The 14996-nt window shown below is 36.4% G+C and overlaps 1 protein-coding gene across 1 annotated transcript; it reads right to left on the reverse strand.

Annotated features, from left to right (window-relative positions):
* Positions 1 to 1501: 1501 nt before the first annotated feature.
* Positions 1502 to 14731, reverse strand: AUH (AU RNA binding methylglutaconyl-CoA hydratase). The gene is made up of 6 exons (XM_039366507.1): positions 14061 to 14731; positions 9198 to 9265; positions 9028 to 9115; positions 5296 to 5382; positions 3626 to 3718; positions 1502 to 2294 (listed from the first exon to the last, which is right to left on the reverse strand). The coding sequence occupies exons 1-6, from the start codon at positions 14260 to 14262 to the stop codon at positions 2218 to 2220; spliced, it is 615 nt and encodes a 204-aa protein (XP_039222441.1). The 5' UTR covers positions 14263 to 14731; the 3' UTR covers positions 1502 to 2217.
* Between the last annotated feature and the right edge of the window lie 265 nt (positions 14732 to 14996).

Consider the following 14996-nt stretch of genomic DNA (forward strand, 5'->3'; position numbering starts at 1 on the left):
CCTGCCACCTCCGCGCGACTTCCAAGGCCGCGGAGGTGCCGCTGCTTGTCTCTCCACCAGGCCCTCCGCCAGAGCCTCCCCCCTCCCTGGGCAATTGTGCGGAGCTGCTTGTGCGTCCTTGGCAGTGCCTCCCCCCTTCAATCTCCTTCCTTCTCCATCTCCTTCCTTTCCCGTTCAATCTTCCTTCCTTCCTTCCTTTCCCCTTCAATCTCCTTCCTTCTCCATCTCCTTCCTTTCCCCTTCAATCTTCCTTCCTTCCTTCCATCTCCATCCCTTCCCCTTCAATCTCTTTCTCCTTCCTTCCTTCCTTCCTTTCCCCTTCAATCTCCTTCCTTCTCCATCTCCTTCCTTTCCCCTTCAATCTTCCTTCCTTCCCCTTCCCTCTCTCCCAACATTTTTGAGCAAGGAAGCTTCTCCATCGAGCATTGCTATCTTGTTTTTGTGATTAATCACTATGCTTTAATTATGTTCAATTCGTAACAATGAAAATACACCCTGCATATCAGATATTTACATTACGATTCATAACAGTAGCAAAATCACAGTTATGAAGTAGCAACAAAAGTAATTTTATGGTTGGGGGTCACCACAACATTAGGAACTGTATTAAAGGGTCGCGGCATTAGGAAGGTTGAGAACCACCGCCCTAGAGACATGTCATAAACAAAGTATCTACTAGAGAATGAAATGGCAACCTCATTCCAACATTTTGCCATGAAGTTACTGATAAACATCCCGGTGAAAACAGTCTTCTCTTTTTGTGTGTGTGTACAAACCCTTCTCTTTTTGTTAGCTTAGGTACAGATTAGCATTGTAACTATACAAACCAGCTATTTTTACATTATACACATTCATGAAGCTTTGAAATATTTAACATTAGACAAATGATAAACAGATATAATAAATATTGAAAGAGAAAATATTCAGCTACCTATCATGAAGAAAAGTGATGCATAGTTGATAAACAGTCAGAATTTTTTTCTCTTCATGTCCCCATTTCAGACCTTATTTACTGAAGTAGGAAATAGTTCATATTTATAGTTTCTTCATGAAGCCAAGACAAAACAATATAGAATAAGTCTGTTTCTCCTTTCTTCTAACTCTTATATTCTTAAAATAGGATCTTCAATGTTCATCAGCCAAATCTAAGCATCTTCTGGCCAGCGCAACTATATCTACAGGTAGTCCTCAACTTACAACCATTTATTTAGAGACTGTTCAAAGTTACAACAGCACTGAAAACGTAACTTATGACCAGTCCTCGCACTTATGACCGTAGCAGCATAGCTACGGTCACATGATCAAAATTCAGGCACTTGGCAACTGGCGTGTATTTATAACTATTGCAGCAGTTCTGGGGTCATGTGATCAGCTTTTGCAATCTTTCCATTGGCTTCTGACAAGTCAATGGGGGAAGCTGGATTTGCTTACGGACTGTGTAATTCACTTAATTGCAATGATTCACTTAACAACTGTGACAAAAAAAAAATCAGACAAGACTCACTTACCAACTGCCTTACTTAGCAATGAAAATTCTGGTCCCAATTGTGGTTTTAAGTCAAGGGCTACAAAGGAAGAAAATTAAAGAAGTGCAACTTCTCCTTCCCCTTTGAATAAATTGGGGACTTTTGCTGCACTGAAGAAAACTAAGTAGCAGGCCTAATACCAAGGAGTGCATTTCTATGTTGTTCCCTCATGCTAAAAATCTTCACAAGCTAAAATGGGCAGCATGCATATCCGCATGTTGCTCGACAATAGTACTAGAGGGCAAAATGCCATACAGTCTAAGAGTAGGTAGGTATCCTCACCAGCCCAACCTGGCTTCATTTTCCTTTCTCCATGACTACTCATTTTAGATCTCATAAATTGATAAGACACTCACAACATTATGACAGTTACCAAATAATAGATATGCAAAAACTGTATTCAGTTTGATGAGGTGGTTAATATACTGGCCCTAGAAACCAGGAGACTGTGAGTTTTAGATCTCCCTTAGGAATAAAAACCAATTGGATGATTTTGGATCAATCACTTTGGTTCAGCCCAAGCAACCTCACAGGGTTATTGCTGTGGTAAAAATAGGAGGCAGGACTATATTAAGTACATTCATGACCTGGAATGCAGAATGAAAATATTGTTGTTCAAAACTGACCAGCCTCTGGACAACATACAAGAGATGGAGCATAACAAAAAAGTTCAAAAAGAACGGTTACATAATTATGAATAAAAATCCATACCTGCACCAGGAATGATCGCCAATTTCGTTTCAACTAAACCCATTTTTGCAGAAGAAGCTAAAAAAAAAAAAAAAGTTGGTTTTTGAAAAGCCTACAAATTACTTAGAGAAAATAAAAGGAACTTAGTAAAATAAGCTGTAACTTCACTGTAACAGTTTTGGATAAAAGTGAAAGCATTGAAAAGAGCAGAATGTCAATGGCTATATTTCACTTCAGCACTAAGCCATGGTTTACTAAATAACCAAAAACAAATCCCACTGTGCCTTAGGTTGTATGGGAAAAAACTTTCTCTCAGTAGGCTCTGTAGCCCTTCATTTTTCAGAAAAAGCATGCAGGATGTAGGAAATCAACCTGTAAAGTGCCCATTGCAAAGATTCATTTCTGTTCTTAGTAAAATGCCAGTATGAGTCATGATTTTCTAATGTTTTCATACCCAGGAAAACAAAACTCTTTGTACAGCAATTGTTCTACGTACAATATACAGCTATTTAAAATAATCTTCTATATATATCAGTTTTTCAATACATAGATCTCCAGCTGAACTAGGCAAATTGTAGTAAACTGAACAGTACAATGATTAAATATTTTAATTGGGATATATTGCTATTGCTTTTGAAGTTATTGTTTATATTTTTATTTTTTAATTGCTGTAAACCAGTATAGTTGCTTATGCAAAGAAAAAAGCAAGGTATAAATGTATTAATATATTAAAAACACTGCTTCTAAAGGGAGCATGAAGTTACAGGAAGTTTTAATTCATCCTCCCTTCCTGTGAACTTCCTCATTTAGAGCAAGGCTACAGAACAATATCCATCATACAATTATCTTGCCTACATTTAGTGTTTGGTTCTATGAGTAAAAGCCTTGAAAAGCCTGATCTACTGCTGTACAAAGGTTGATTATCTTTTTTCAACATTGGTTTTATTAATGTTGTAATTTTCTGTATCTGAATGAGACAAGTAAGAGGTGAAGAATCCATTCCAGTTTTGGGCAACCATCTCTGGCCCTCCATCCAATATTCCTAGCTGGAGAATGTTTCCAAGAAAGCTGACACGCTAAAAATCCTTCACCTACTCCTGTAAAGTGGAAATGATTGTCTTAATGTGAACACTTCATTAACTTGTTCCTTTTTCTTTATCCTCTTTTATACTTATTAGCAACAACCCTTTCATGACACAAATTACAAAATTGTTATATTAGTTAAATACATTTACCCTGGATCCAAAAATTAAAAGATACATATTAACACTAATGTAAGTATTATAACAATTATCACAGTTGAGATGTTCAAAATTGCATTAAAATAACGTTAAGAAATCATTTTCTCTACCCTTGAACTAAAAAAGTTTAGAGAATGCTTTAATTTTAAAAATAGGACTAAATCTTACCTGCCACTCTTATATCACAGGCTAGAGCCAATTCTAGGCCACCACCTAATGCAATGCCATCTATTGCAGCTATAGTTGGTACTGGAAGATTAGCTAAAAGGAAAAATTAACAAAAATAATTTCAGCCAGTTGTCAATATTTCTAAGATAAAATTAATTTTACAAAATTTCTATTTATTAATTTATGGCAACTCTATATAATAGCATTTTTTGTTTCTTCCCAATATTAATTGCAAACTAAATTCTGACTACAGAGATATTTGGGATATTAACAGCAATAAAAAAGAACAAGATACCAGAATTAATTGTAATAAGGAGCAATTATGATAAAACAGCAATTCCTGATTTGTATATATGCAAATCAAAAGATGTTGTTCTATCCATGAAACTAACACATATGGAAGTTATTTACTTTATTATTTAATTTATATTTCACTCCATTTCCAAATAGCCAAGAATATAGACTCCACCTTTTGTTCAAGTAGGAGCTATAAAATGAAGAGGATCAGATGAAAATTATTAATAGAGATCTGGAAAACACATAAGCAGGGCATGAAAATAACAACCCTATTCCTTGCTTGTCATCAGCATTCACACACCTATACTACCAGTGAATATGTAAATTTTAATTAGTTGCTTGTTTCAATATAAGTTAACTGACTAAATCCTAACAGGAAATTATTGCTGAAGGACAAGAAATACTTAAAAAATAGCCATTCCAATTTTAGGTAATAACAGATACATGTTCAAGCATACCTACAATATTAATTCTTAACCACATTATCAAAAACGTTTTATGAATTTTTGGAAACACTCCTTCTAATTTAATTTCCCGCTCTACAAAAGAATATCTAGCAACTGGCATGTTCAGTGATAGATCCATGAACAGAGGTGGCTGCTAGATTGATGGCAGCCTCCATCCTCCCCTGCCCTCTGGTCTCTACCCATCCATCTTTTTGCTTATCACATTGATGTAATATTCTCACTGTTTCCTTTTTCATTGTTTATTTTTCTGTTCTATTATTTTACTTCTGTTTACACTCTTTTTATTACTGTAAGCTGCCTAGAGTAGCCCCACGGCAAATAAATTTAACAAATAAATAAAATAAATAAAAAACAGAACTGACAGTTTGAGATGTAATTATAAAATAATTGTAAGCTCTCTGAATTATTTACTAGTATGATATTCTGATACTGTTGAAAAAAGAAATACCTTGGACTCTACTCCTTCTGACTACATCCCTCAATCCACTGTTTAATTCATCATCAACAGAAATGAACACATTTGTTTTAACAGTCAGTTGAAGTTTCTGATGAAAGTTTTGTAGGAAACATTTTGATTTTTTTTTCTGTTTTGACCCTACTGAAATTGTTTGAGAGTTTAACTTACTTGCCAACTGAAATAAATTCATTTAACTGTCTATATATTTAGAGGGGTTATTTACACTCAATTCAATATTAGTGTATCTAACAGCAGAGAAAGGTATAAGAAAATATTATTTAGTGACAATTATATGATATATATCTTTGTCATGCTGATGATAATTAGTCTTAATTTATTACAGAGTTATGAAAATTTAAACAGGCTTTTTTAATTACTGAGAATTTACTTACTACTACTATTCATGATTGATTAGCTATCAGCAATATTTCAATGAGACTTGTACTTACCCACTTCATTAATAGTGGATCTTGCCTTTGAGACAAAAGAGCTTACTTCACTAGCATGCATTTTAGCTCTTTCTTTAAGGTCAGCACCTGCAAATGACATTTTCTGGTCATATTTAAATACCATCATAGTTTCTGTTTGAATCAACCCATCTTCCCCAACCTAAATATCCTTCAAATGCTTGAACTTCAGCATTTTCATGAATGGTCACGCTGGCTAGGAATGCTGGGAGCTAGGCAATATAGTGAAATAAACCAAAATGGCATAATCCATTCATACTTTCAGGAAAAGCAACATGGAACAAATGTAAATGTAAATCTATTTCTTGACAAGATGTGGAAATTCAGTCACCTCTCTTTATAAATATTTGGATATTAAGTAAAAAAAAATATACAATTTACAAAGTATTTAAAATGTACTTCATTGCATGTTTTATATGTATATTTCATAGAAAACATGGAAATAAACCAGTCCTTATTTCATAAAGGACAAAACAAGAAAAGGAGAAAGTTAATAAAACAAATCAAGGTAATTTCCAGATGGGTGCAACTGTTCATGTAAAAAGGGATTTGTTTATTCATGATAACTCTGAAAACTAGCTCTAATTCTTGGTGTTATACAGTAAACAGGACCCTATCTTCTGAATGTTATGACAGAATGAATAATTTTACAAACAAAATAAGGAAAATGAAAATAAGGAACACAATGTCTTCTTAAACAATCCAACAAATGATTTATAAAAGTCATACATTTTATCCAACACCAGAAAATAATTGTTTCAAATTTCATGCTTAAATCTCTACTGAGACAAAGCACTCCATTAGAGTGCTTAAGAGGCTTTGCTTTATACAGTCAATGTAACAAGAGAAGAAATTTACTAATTCTACAGCCAGTTATTTAAATTTAAATTAAAAACAAGTTTTCTATGTAAAAGCTATATAAAACGTTTTATGATTGTAGCCCACATGCATGTGTACCCATAATTAAATGTGACTGAAACATTTCATATAATTATCCCACTCACATATATTAAAAGTCCAAGATGACAAAAATTAATGATGCAAGTCATTTTTACTTCTGCCAAGATTTTTAAAAAAATAACAAGAAAAAAAAAAATCTGAGTCAGAGCTAGATTAAAAAGTGCCACTTGTACATTTTCAGAGATACCAGATTTATATCAGGCATTTGGAGTAGGACATAAGAATTACTACAGTATTTTCTACTGATATATAATTTATATGCTCCCCTAATTGAAGAAATTACAAATATTCAATTTATCTTGTCTGTTTCAATGATTACTATATTAGTCTTCATTTAACTTATTTTCATTGGATTTGAAATTGAGGAGTGCAATTATGGAAAGATTATAATTAGAAGAATTATTAGATGGAAGAATGTTTGAATGAGGGTGAAGGTTCTTCGTTCTCCAGCTATGTAATTTCTGCCTCTAATTATAGCAACAATAGCAGAGTATATACCTTTTTTATAATCTTATCTAGATATCTAGCAATCAAACTTAAGTATCAGAAAATTTAAACAACTGACAAAGCACTAAGTCAGTGGCATCAGAAGAGAAAATAACATTATGATATGTTCTGGTTATTCTCAGCCTACACAACTCAGCAGATCTCTGCTAAAATTATGGCAACAGAAATAAGAGTCTCTTCAAAACTATTGTCTTGGCCACTAGTTACACTTACAATAAAATATGTACTGTCTTTACAATTGCTATTTAGCTAAAATGGATAAAAATTAATAACGGTGAGCTGCATGAATATGCAATTACTGTAGCACTGTACTTTAAACAATACTGAATTATCTGAGCATAAGGCTCAAGTTACATTGTGAAACTTTTAAAAGTGAGAGAAGATGTCATACCATGGTAGCAACATAAAATAATGAACTGAGTAGATATTTAAACATATAGTTTTGCTTCACTCCCAATATGAGGAGTAAACAGTAATATTTTACTGGCTGCTATAAACTAGATACTCTACTTCAAAAATCTTTCTTCAATATAAATCTAACACTGTAAAATGATTAGTAAGAGAGGAGGCTAACCCTCTTCTGTAGCTTTTTATTGCACCCATATACTATTACAAATCTTCTGTCTGTAATCTTAAAACCAAGATATCTAAAATGACTAACTTGCAGAATGCGGGCACCCATTATTCCCCAAAGGAATGAAAATTTTGGGAAATAGTGGATGCTTCAGCCTGCCAGTTACTACTGTTTCAGTAATGCAACCACACTGCTATAGTCATGTGATCTTCATTTCCAACTTTCCCTAATAGCTTCCTAGCCAATCACACAATTCTTTGTGAGGAAGGGCAGGGCAGGACGGGGAAGGGAAGAAGAGATTTCCAGTGCTCATTGCCAGCTTCCTACAAGGAAATTCAATGGGGAAGCTGACAGAAACTCAAAATCACTCCTCCTCCCACTGAGTTTTTGCTGTCCATGGTCATTCCATATCTTTGTTTAAGTAAGGAAATATCTTTGAAACAGTGATCCAGTGAGTCACAGGTTGCCTAAGTTTCTTTACTGGTTTGAAAGCGTTGCTTCTTGTTGATCATAAGATGCTCCAAAGATGCAGCTGAAGAGTCAGATTAAACACCCTTAACTAACAAATTTTAGAAAGCTATAATATACACTACATTTCTAATTTTAGACAATGCAAACAGATACAAAATTCACCATATTTGTCCTTTTTGACAGATCTTGTTTCAATGCTTAATTTCAGATACTATATTGGATTGTCATGGTCTATCAGAGCTACTGATCTCTAAGTTATACGTGGTTGCACTTCCCCAGGCAGACCAGATATGCAATTGGGGGAGGGGCATATCTTCTGGAGTCACAACTGTTGCTTGAAGAGGTGAGTGTTGTAGCTAGAAGAGTCTTTGTGCAGCTTTCATTTGTGTTCCAGTCACGCCCAATCCTAGATCAGGAGGTTTCTATGCTCAGGCCCTAATTAATTCCTACTGAGGAATATTTAGAGGCTTCAGTTCAAAACAGACAAAGGTAGTCCATGGATCACGATGGCAATTGAGATTGGGACCTCTATCACTGTCATAAAATGTAAAGTCACATGATTGCCTCATTTAACAATGACAATTATGGAACTAATATTTGCTGTCCTTAAAAGAATGGCAATTTTAAATGTTTATGTTTTAACTATAAGCCATCCAGAATCATGAATGTGATGAGAGGCTATATAAAGCATTAGATCATTAAGTCAGGACGTCACATGATTGCAATTTCCTGCCAGCTTCCCCACTGACTTTGCTTTTAAGAAGCAATTGGGCAACGTTGGACATTGCGATCGTGTGACTGTGGCTCATTGAGAGGTCATAATCATAAGCCAGGTGCAAGCATATGGATCACATGACTTCAGGGATATGGCAAGAGCTGTAATTCCAAGGATATATCTTAAGTCCTCATCATTCAGCATTGTTGTAACTTGTAATTGCTGAACAAATGGTCATCATCTGAGGACTACCTGCACAGATATAAATATTTAGACACACATACACACACACGCAAAGTCAGGAAAGCTCTCCAGTCTACATATCTCATTATATATTATGGAACTTTTTTTTAAAGGGCATAGCAAATGTTACTTAGACATAGAACTTATCTATATTTAGTTCCCAAATAAAGGATTCTGAGTTATTTCTGCTGAGTATAATAGATTATGGATTTCCAGATGGATAATAAAAATTAAGTTTGCATACCAGCACAAAATACCCCAGGAACTTCACTTCGGAATATAACTGTCCGTACTTTTTTGTCTGTTTTCAAAGCGTCCATAACTTTTGATATCTACAGAGAAAAGGTGTGGACAGTATCAACACTAATTTTCAGTTTTCCACATTAATAATTAGCTAAAGGTTCATTTACTTACCATTTTAATAAGATTTTTATTAAGTGCATTTTTTGCATGTGCTCTGTTTATTCCAAGTACAACAATTCCTGTATGCAGGACAAAAAAAATTACAAGACTCAGTTAAGCATTCCAAAACATTTAATGCTAATTTTTAAGACTTCTTTGTCTTTTGGGGAAAATGCAGGAATTTATATGAATAATTATTGCTGGGCATTTATCTGAAAATTTAGGTGATATGCACCTATATCTCTTACCTCCTAAAATAGCTATCATAATTACTAGCATGAAAATACACAATTAATACTTAGTTGATAAATACATTTTAATATATTTCTTATTTGAAAAACTGCTATACTAAATAATTTGGGGTATTATAAAACATATACAGTTCAGGTAATCCCCAGGTTACGAGCATTCCCTTAGCGAACATTCTAAGTTATGCAATAAGTGCCCCCTAGTGTTTATAAAAAAGTCCCAAATTTACGAATGTTGCCGTATCACAGCAATCGTTCACCCTTACAAACAACCGCAGTGGCCCTGCAACATTCATTCTGGCTATTCCCTCCCTCCCCCCTGCCACCCCGGGTCTCCCTAGGCACTAGGCCTATGGATACTCACCTTGTGAAGATCAAGAGATTCTTCGCTTTCTTGGCTGCTCAGGCCTTCGGTGTTTTTGCAAAGAATGGAGGACTAAAGTAATGCAAGATCACGCAAGATGAGTGGTGCGAGATCTCATGCTACTGATCTCATGTGATTTCACAGTAGTTTAGGCCTCTGTTCTCTGCAACAGAGAATGGAACAGAAACTGGGGGAGGCTTCTGCGTGCCTCCGGAGACCTGATCCGGGTATCAGAAAGGCCTTTTCCAGGCTACTGCCACCCAGAAAGGAGGCCCGGGGTGCTTCCGCGGGCCTCTGGAGGCCATGGGTGGTAACCCCGTGCTTTTGAAGGCCCAGAATGGAGTCTGTGGGCTTCAGCCATGTGCTTCCAGAGGCCTGTTCTGGACCTCCGAGGCCTCCCTCTGCTCTTGCTGGGAGCAGAGAAAGAAACAGTGAGGCTGGAGAGGAGACAGACCTTCACAAGGTAAATGACCCAGTGTGGCAGGATTAGGGGGGCAGAGCAACTATTGGACCCCAGGGGCAGAAGCATGAAGTATCTCAGTGGGTGGACTTGGGTGGTCTGAAGCCGGTGGCCTATTCCATCACTAGGCCCCCCCATGGCCTTCCTCACCCTGAGATACTCATCTTAATTTAACAAGCCGTGCATTACCCCATTAAATTAGCGGATGCATGGGCAAAAGCTGGGAGTGAATCATGTTCAAGGTACGAGATTTACTCCTACGAATTCTCAAGTTATAAATGGAATGGGCAGGTTCCATTACATTCTTAACTCGAGGACTACTTGCATATTATAGTATTTATAATAAAGGCTGTAACAGTGCTGATAACATTAAAAAATACTTCTATGACCTAGCTTTACATAAACACAATTCCATTATAGCAATAATACTTGGATTTATATACCACTCCATAGTGCTTTACAGTACTCTTTGAGTGGTTTACAAATATCAGCATACTGCCCCCAATAATCTGGATCCTTATTTTGGTCATCTTGGAAGGATGGAAGGTCGAGTCTAAGCTAGTCAGGATCGAGCGTCTGGCTGTGGGCAGAATTAGCAATACCATTTGCACATAGACTTATATAGTACTTCATAGTGCTTTACAGCACTCTGTGAGGGGTTTACAGAGTCAGCCTCATTTTAATGACCTTGGAAGGATGAGTCAACCTTGACCCAGTCAGGATCAAACTGCAGAGTGTAGGCAGAGTTAGCCTGCAATACTGCATTTTAGTCACTACACTACCAGAGCTCCATTTATTATGTTACTAAAATGGACATTCTTACAGAGGAGAATTGTAAGAAGGAGTAATGTTAAAGGGCAGATGTGTGTAACTGATACATCTAATGAATGGGAGTCTATATCATATAGTTTTTTGAGAATTGTGTTATAGTGGATTTGCCTTTCCTCCCAAAATGTCCTACCAAGTGCCCCTATATAGCAATTAGGCATAGAGCATTCACTGTCAATAACTGATGGGGAGAAAGAAGAATGTCTATCTCCAAACAACTGACATCTTTCTCTTTTAAAACATTATTCTTTCTACAAAGTTAAGGGTTAGGATTTCAAAAGCAAAACTGTTAACTTCATACTACTGTGTAATTGTTTTACTTGAAACTGACAGACAAATGTCAATTAAGTTCAGTTTCAGGAATATTTTGGAACAAATCTGTTTACTTGTTAAATTAGTTTGCTTTTTATATTTTCCAAAGTCCGATCAACAGAAAGTAGGAAATTTTCACACCTTTTTTTAATGCACAGTTTATTATCGCAAACGTATATTTGAGAATGTACCTTCTCCTTCTGAAACTAGAGAAAACAGGTTCCCTCTAAAACACAAAATTTGTTTTAACATATTGAATCTTAATTTATACTTATATTGTTTATTTAATTTATTATTATTATTATTTAATTTATTTATTTATACCTACATTATTGCTCCATTTTTCCCTTTGGGATCATATCATATTTGCAGCATAACCATTGTCAAGTAACGATAGACTGAGACTTTAGTTTTATTTCTTTTTTACATGCCCAAATCATAATAAAATGGATTAGGGGACCAGTGCAGATTATGGTTTGGTTTTATATAATTTTTATTGCTTCTACAGTTTTAAAATAAGTTTTGTTGTTGTTTATGGGGGCGGTTCTACTGTGTCTTGTTTTTAACTTGTATATCAGTCATGTATGTGAGTTGAGCAGCTATTTATTTACCAAATAAATAAAATATAATAGGCATATATGTGTCATATAGTGACTGTCTAAATCAGTGGTTCTCAACCTGTGGGTCGGGACCCCATTTGGGGTCGAACGACCATTTCACGGGGTCGCCAAACAAGGCTGTCCGCCATTTTTTCCCTTTTTCTTTGGTCATGCCCCTGGCACCCGGTGATGTATAAGTGGTTGGGGGTCACCACAACATGGGGAACTGTATTATGGGGTCGCGGCATTAGAAAGGTTGAGAACCACTGGTCTAAATAGTTCAGAACAGAACATTATTATGTCTCTGACTAAAACAGCATATGATCATGTAACCGAATTATATAAAAACTGTAAAAAAAATATCAAAACAAGGAAAGTAAAATAAATTAGAAATAACAGAATAATAAAATATAAGTTCTAAAGGAGTAAATACTTATGATCAATCACTATACAAGTAGTCCTTGACTTACGACTACAATTGAGCCCAAAATTTATGTTGCTAAGTGAGATATTTGTTAAATGAGTTTTGCCCCACAGTTAAGTGAACTTCTTGCCACAGTTATTAAATGAATCACTATAAGGGTTAAGTTAGTAAAACAGTTGTTAAGTGAATCTGGCGTTCCCATTGATTTTTCTTGTCAGAAGGTTACAAAAGATGATCACATGACCCTGGGACACTGCAAACATCATAAATATGAGTTGCCAGTTGCCAAGACTCAGAACTTTGATCACATGACCATGGGGAATTGGGAATGCTGAAACGGTCGTTAAGTGTGAAAGCCAGTCACAGGTCACTTTTGCAGTGCTATTATAACTTCAAACGGTCGCTAAATGAACTCTTGTAAGTCAAGGACTACCTGTACTATAAAACTACTTTCCAAAAATGTAAAAGACAAACAGTACGAAATGGCAAAAAAGCAAAATTACAAACCAATAGTTGTGCCTACTTTCTTCAGACAAAAATACAATTGCAGATTTGTTATATACTTATGAAATAAATTATACTCAAATGTCAACATCCCTTAGAAGAAAATCATACTTTATGCGCCTCAGCCTCTCAACAGCTGCATGACTAGTTGAAAATTTAATCTAGAACTCTCTATTCACTATAAATAATACACTAGAAATCAAAATAGATGTGTTTCATGTCCCAATTTTCCACGTTTATTAAAAAGGCAGGAAAAGTGAATTAAAGCAAACATAAAATTAGAGATGAATTTTCTCACAAAGCATGATTTTAATGCTTTTCCTCTCAAAGTGCACTTTTCTCATTTCACTTATCTAAAATAATCATTTATATTGATCTCTGAATATATTGTAAAATTCAAAAGTATGATATTCAAAAGATAATCTGTACATCACTACAGAAATCAGTATATCTGTATTCAGTGCGTCCAATCAGCTCAATTTAAAATGCATAGACTTTATTGTGCTTTTATTTAAGGACTGGGCAGAAATTTTTGATATATTTATAAATTTAAGATTTCAAGATGATTTGATCTGTGTATATTTTTCCAGGAAGTTCTGCATTCTCAAAGACACAGAACATAAGAATTCAAATAAGAATATAGACTGTATTTTTTTTAGAAATATGAACAGCTAGAAGACAAGCCACCTTCAAATAAAACACAGGGCTTTCAAAGTCTGCACATTGGACAACCTGATCTTACAACCTACGTTATTTCCTCCATATTCCCCAGTCTCCTAAACTAGCTTAAAGGCTTTCCCTAACCAGGCAACATCAGGGAAGTCGAGAACGAGCTGCGCATGCGCCTTATGATTCAGACAGCTTGCACGACCCGCCCCCACCAACGGGAGAATTTAAAGGGTCAGGCAGCTTCATCATTTCGGACAGATAATTGGAGGTGGATGCGTCTCATAGACGAGTCTCCGCTGCTGACAAGCAAAAAGGGACATCCAAGCCTTACCTGCTGGGCAGAACGGGGGGGGGGAGGGAGGGACAGATGGTTTTGGAGCTGGGAAATGGAGCTTCAGGTTGCAGCCGACAGGTTAAAAAAAAAAAAAAAAAGACCCCGCGCCTTCCACGCCGGCTATTGCCGTTACCTTTATGCTCTTCATCCAAATATCGAACCAGCAGTTCCTCCTCCTCCAGGCCTTTGGCTTCGGAACTGTATCTTGTCACGGGCGCGAGCAGGCCTGAACAGCTCCTCGGGCTCACGCGGCCTAGGGAGGACGAGGTCGGGGCTGAACCCCCTCGATGGTGAAAGAGCCTCAGAGCTACCCGGGCTGCCGCGGTAGCCGCCATGTTGCCTGTCCGAGAGCACGCACGCCGAGCCCGTCTCCAGCGTGGTCACGTGACCGCCACTTTAACGCGGCCAGCCAGTTGAGCGGGCCCAGCCTTGCAAAGGGACCTGGAGCGGCACATGACTTTCCTAGCGCTTGCAGTCCAACTCTCCAGTGGCCGGTTTTAGTCGATCGAGTCTCCAGCCAATGAATGCAAAGCGATCCTCTTGCCCCTCGGGCAGGGTTGCGTCTCCCCAGCCCTGGCTTTTACCTCTTCGCCTTTCCTGAGAACTAAAGAATGGCCCAAACCTTATGTGCCCTACGTATTGCCAAGTTACAAGTCAACTTTTCCTGTTACCTTAAAAAGCTTCCCACCGGATGGAAAAGGAGGATCGAAATATTTCCCAATGAAAAGAATAGCATTTTCCTTCATTTTTAAATGGAGGTGTAACTTTTATTGTTTTGTGCCTCGACTCTTTCGGGGGGCTGTGGTGCTGATATAAGTAAGATCAATAATCATCGGGATTTTCACCGATTTTATTTTTTAGTTTCAGTATAGAATTAATAAAACATTGTTATTTATTCTTTAAAATGTAATTAAAACTTTAAAATGCTTTAGTTTGATATTAAATTCATTTAGTGGTGACGAAAAACACGAATGATATCGTGGAATATATGCTTTGTATGTTTCTTTATATTCGGCAACATAATAGAGCAATTCAGCAATATAATTCAGCAGTCTTTCTATTCATGCAA

The sequence above is a fragment of the Crotalus tigris genome, unplaced genomic scaffold, assembly GCF_016545835.1.
Source record: "Crotalus tigris isolate CLP2741 ecotype Arizona unplaced genomic scaffold, ASM1654583v1 scf7180000020342.816771, whole genome shotgun sequence".
Lineage (NCBI taxonomy): Eukaryota > Metazoa > Chordata > Lepidosauria > Squamata > Viperidae > Crotalus > Crotalus tigris.

Coding starts and splice junctions, on each gene's coding strand:
- AUH (XM_039366507.1), bottom strand. CDS start 14,262: ATGGCGGCTACCGCGGCAGCCCGGGTAGCTCTGAGGCTCTTTCACCAT. Junction 9,116..9,197: donor ATAAAAATCTTATTAAAATG/GTAAGTAAATGA, acceptor TTTTCTCTGTAG/ATATCAAAAGTTATGGACGC. Junction 5,383..9,027: donor TCCTGGGGTATTTTGTGCTG/GTATGCAAACTT, acceptor TGTCATTTGCAG/GTGCTGACCTTAAAGAAAGA.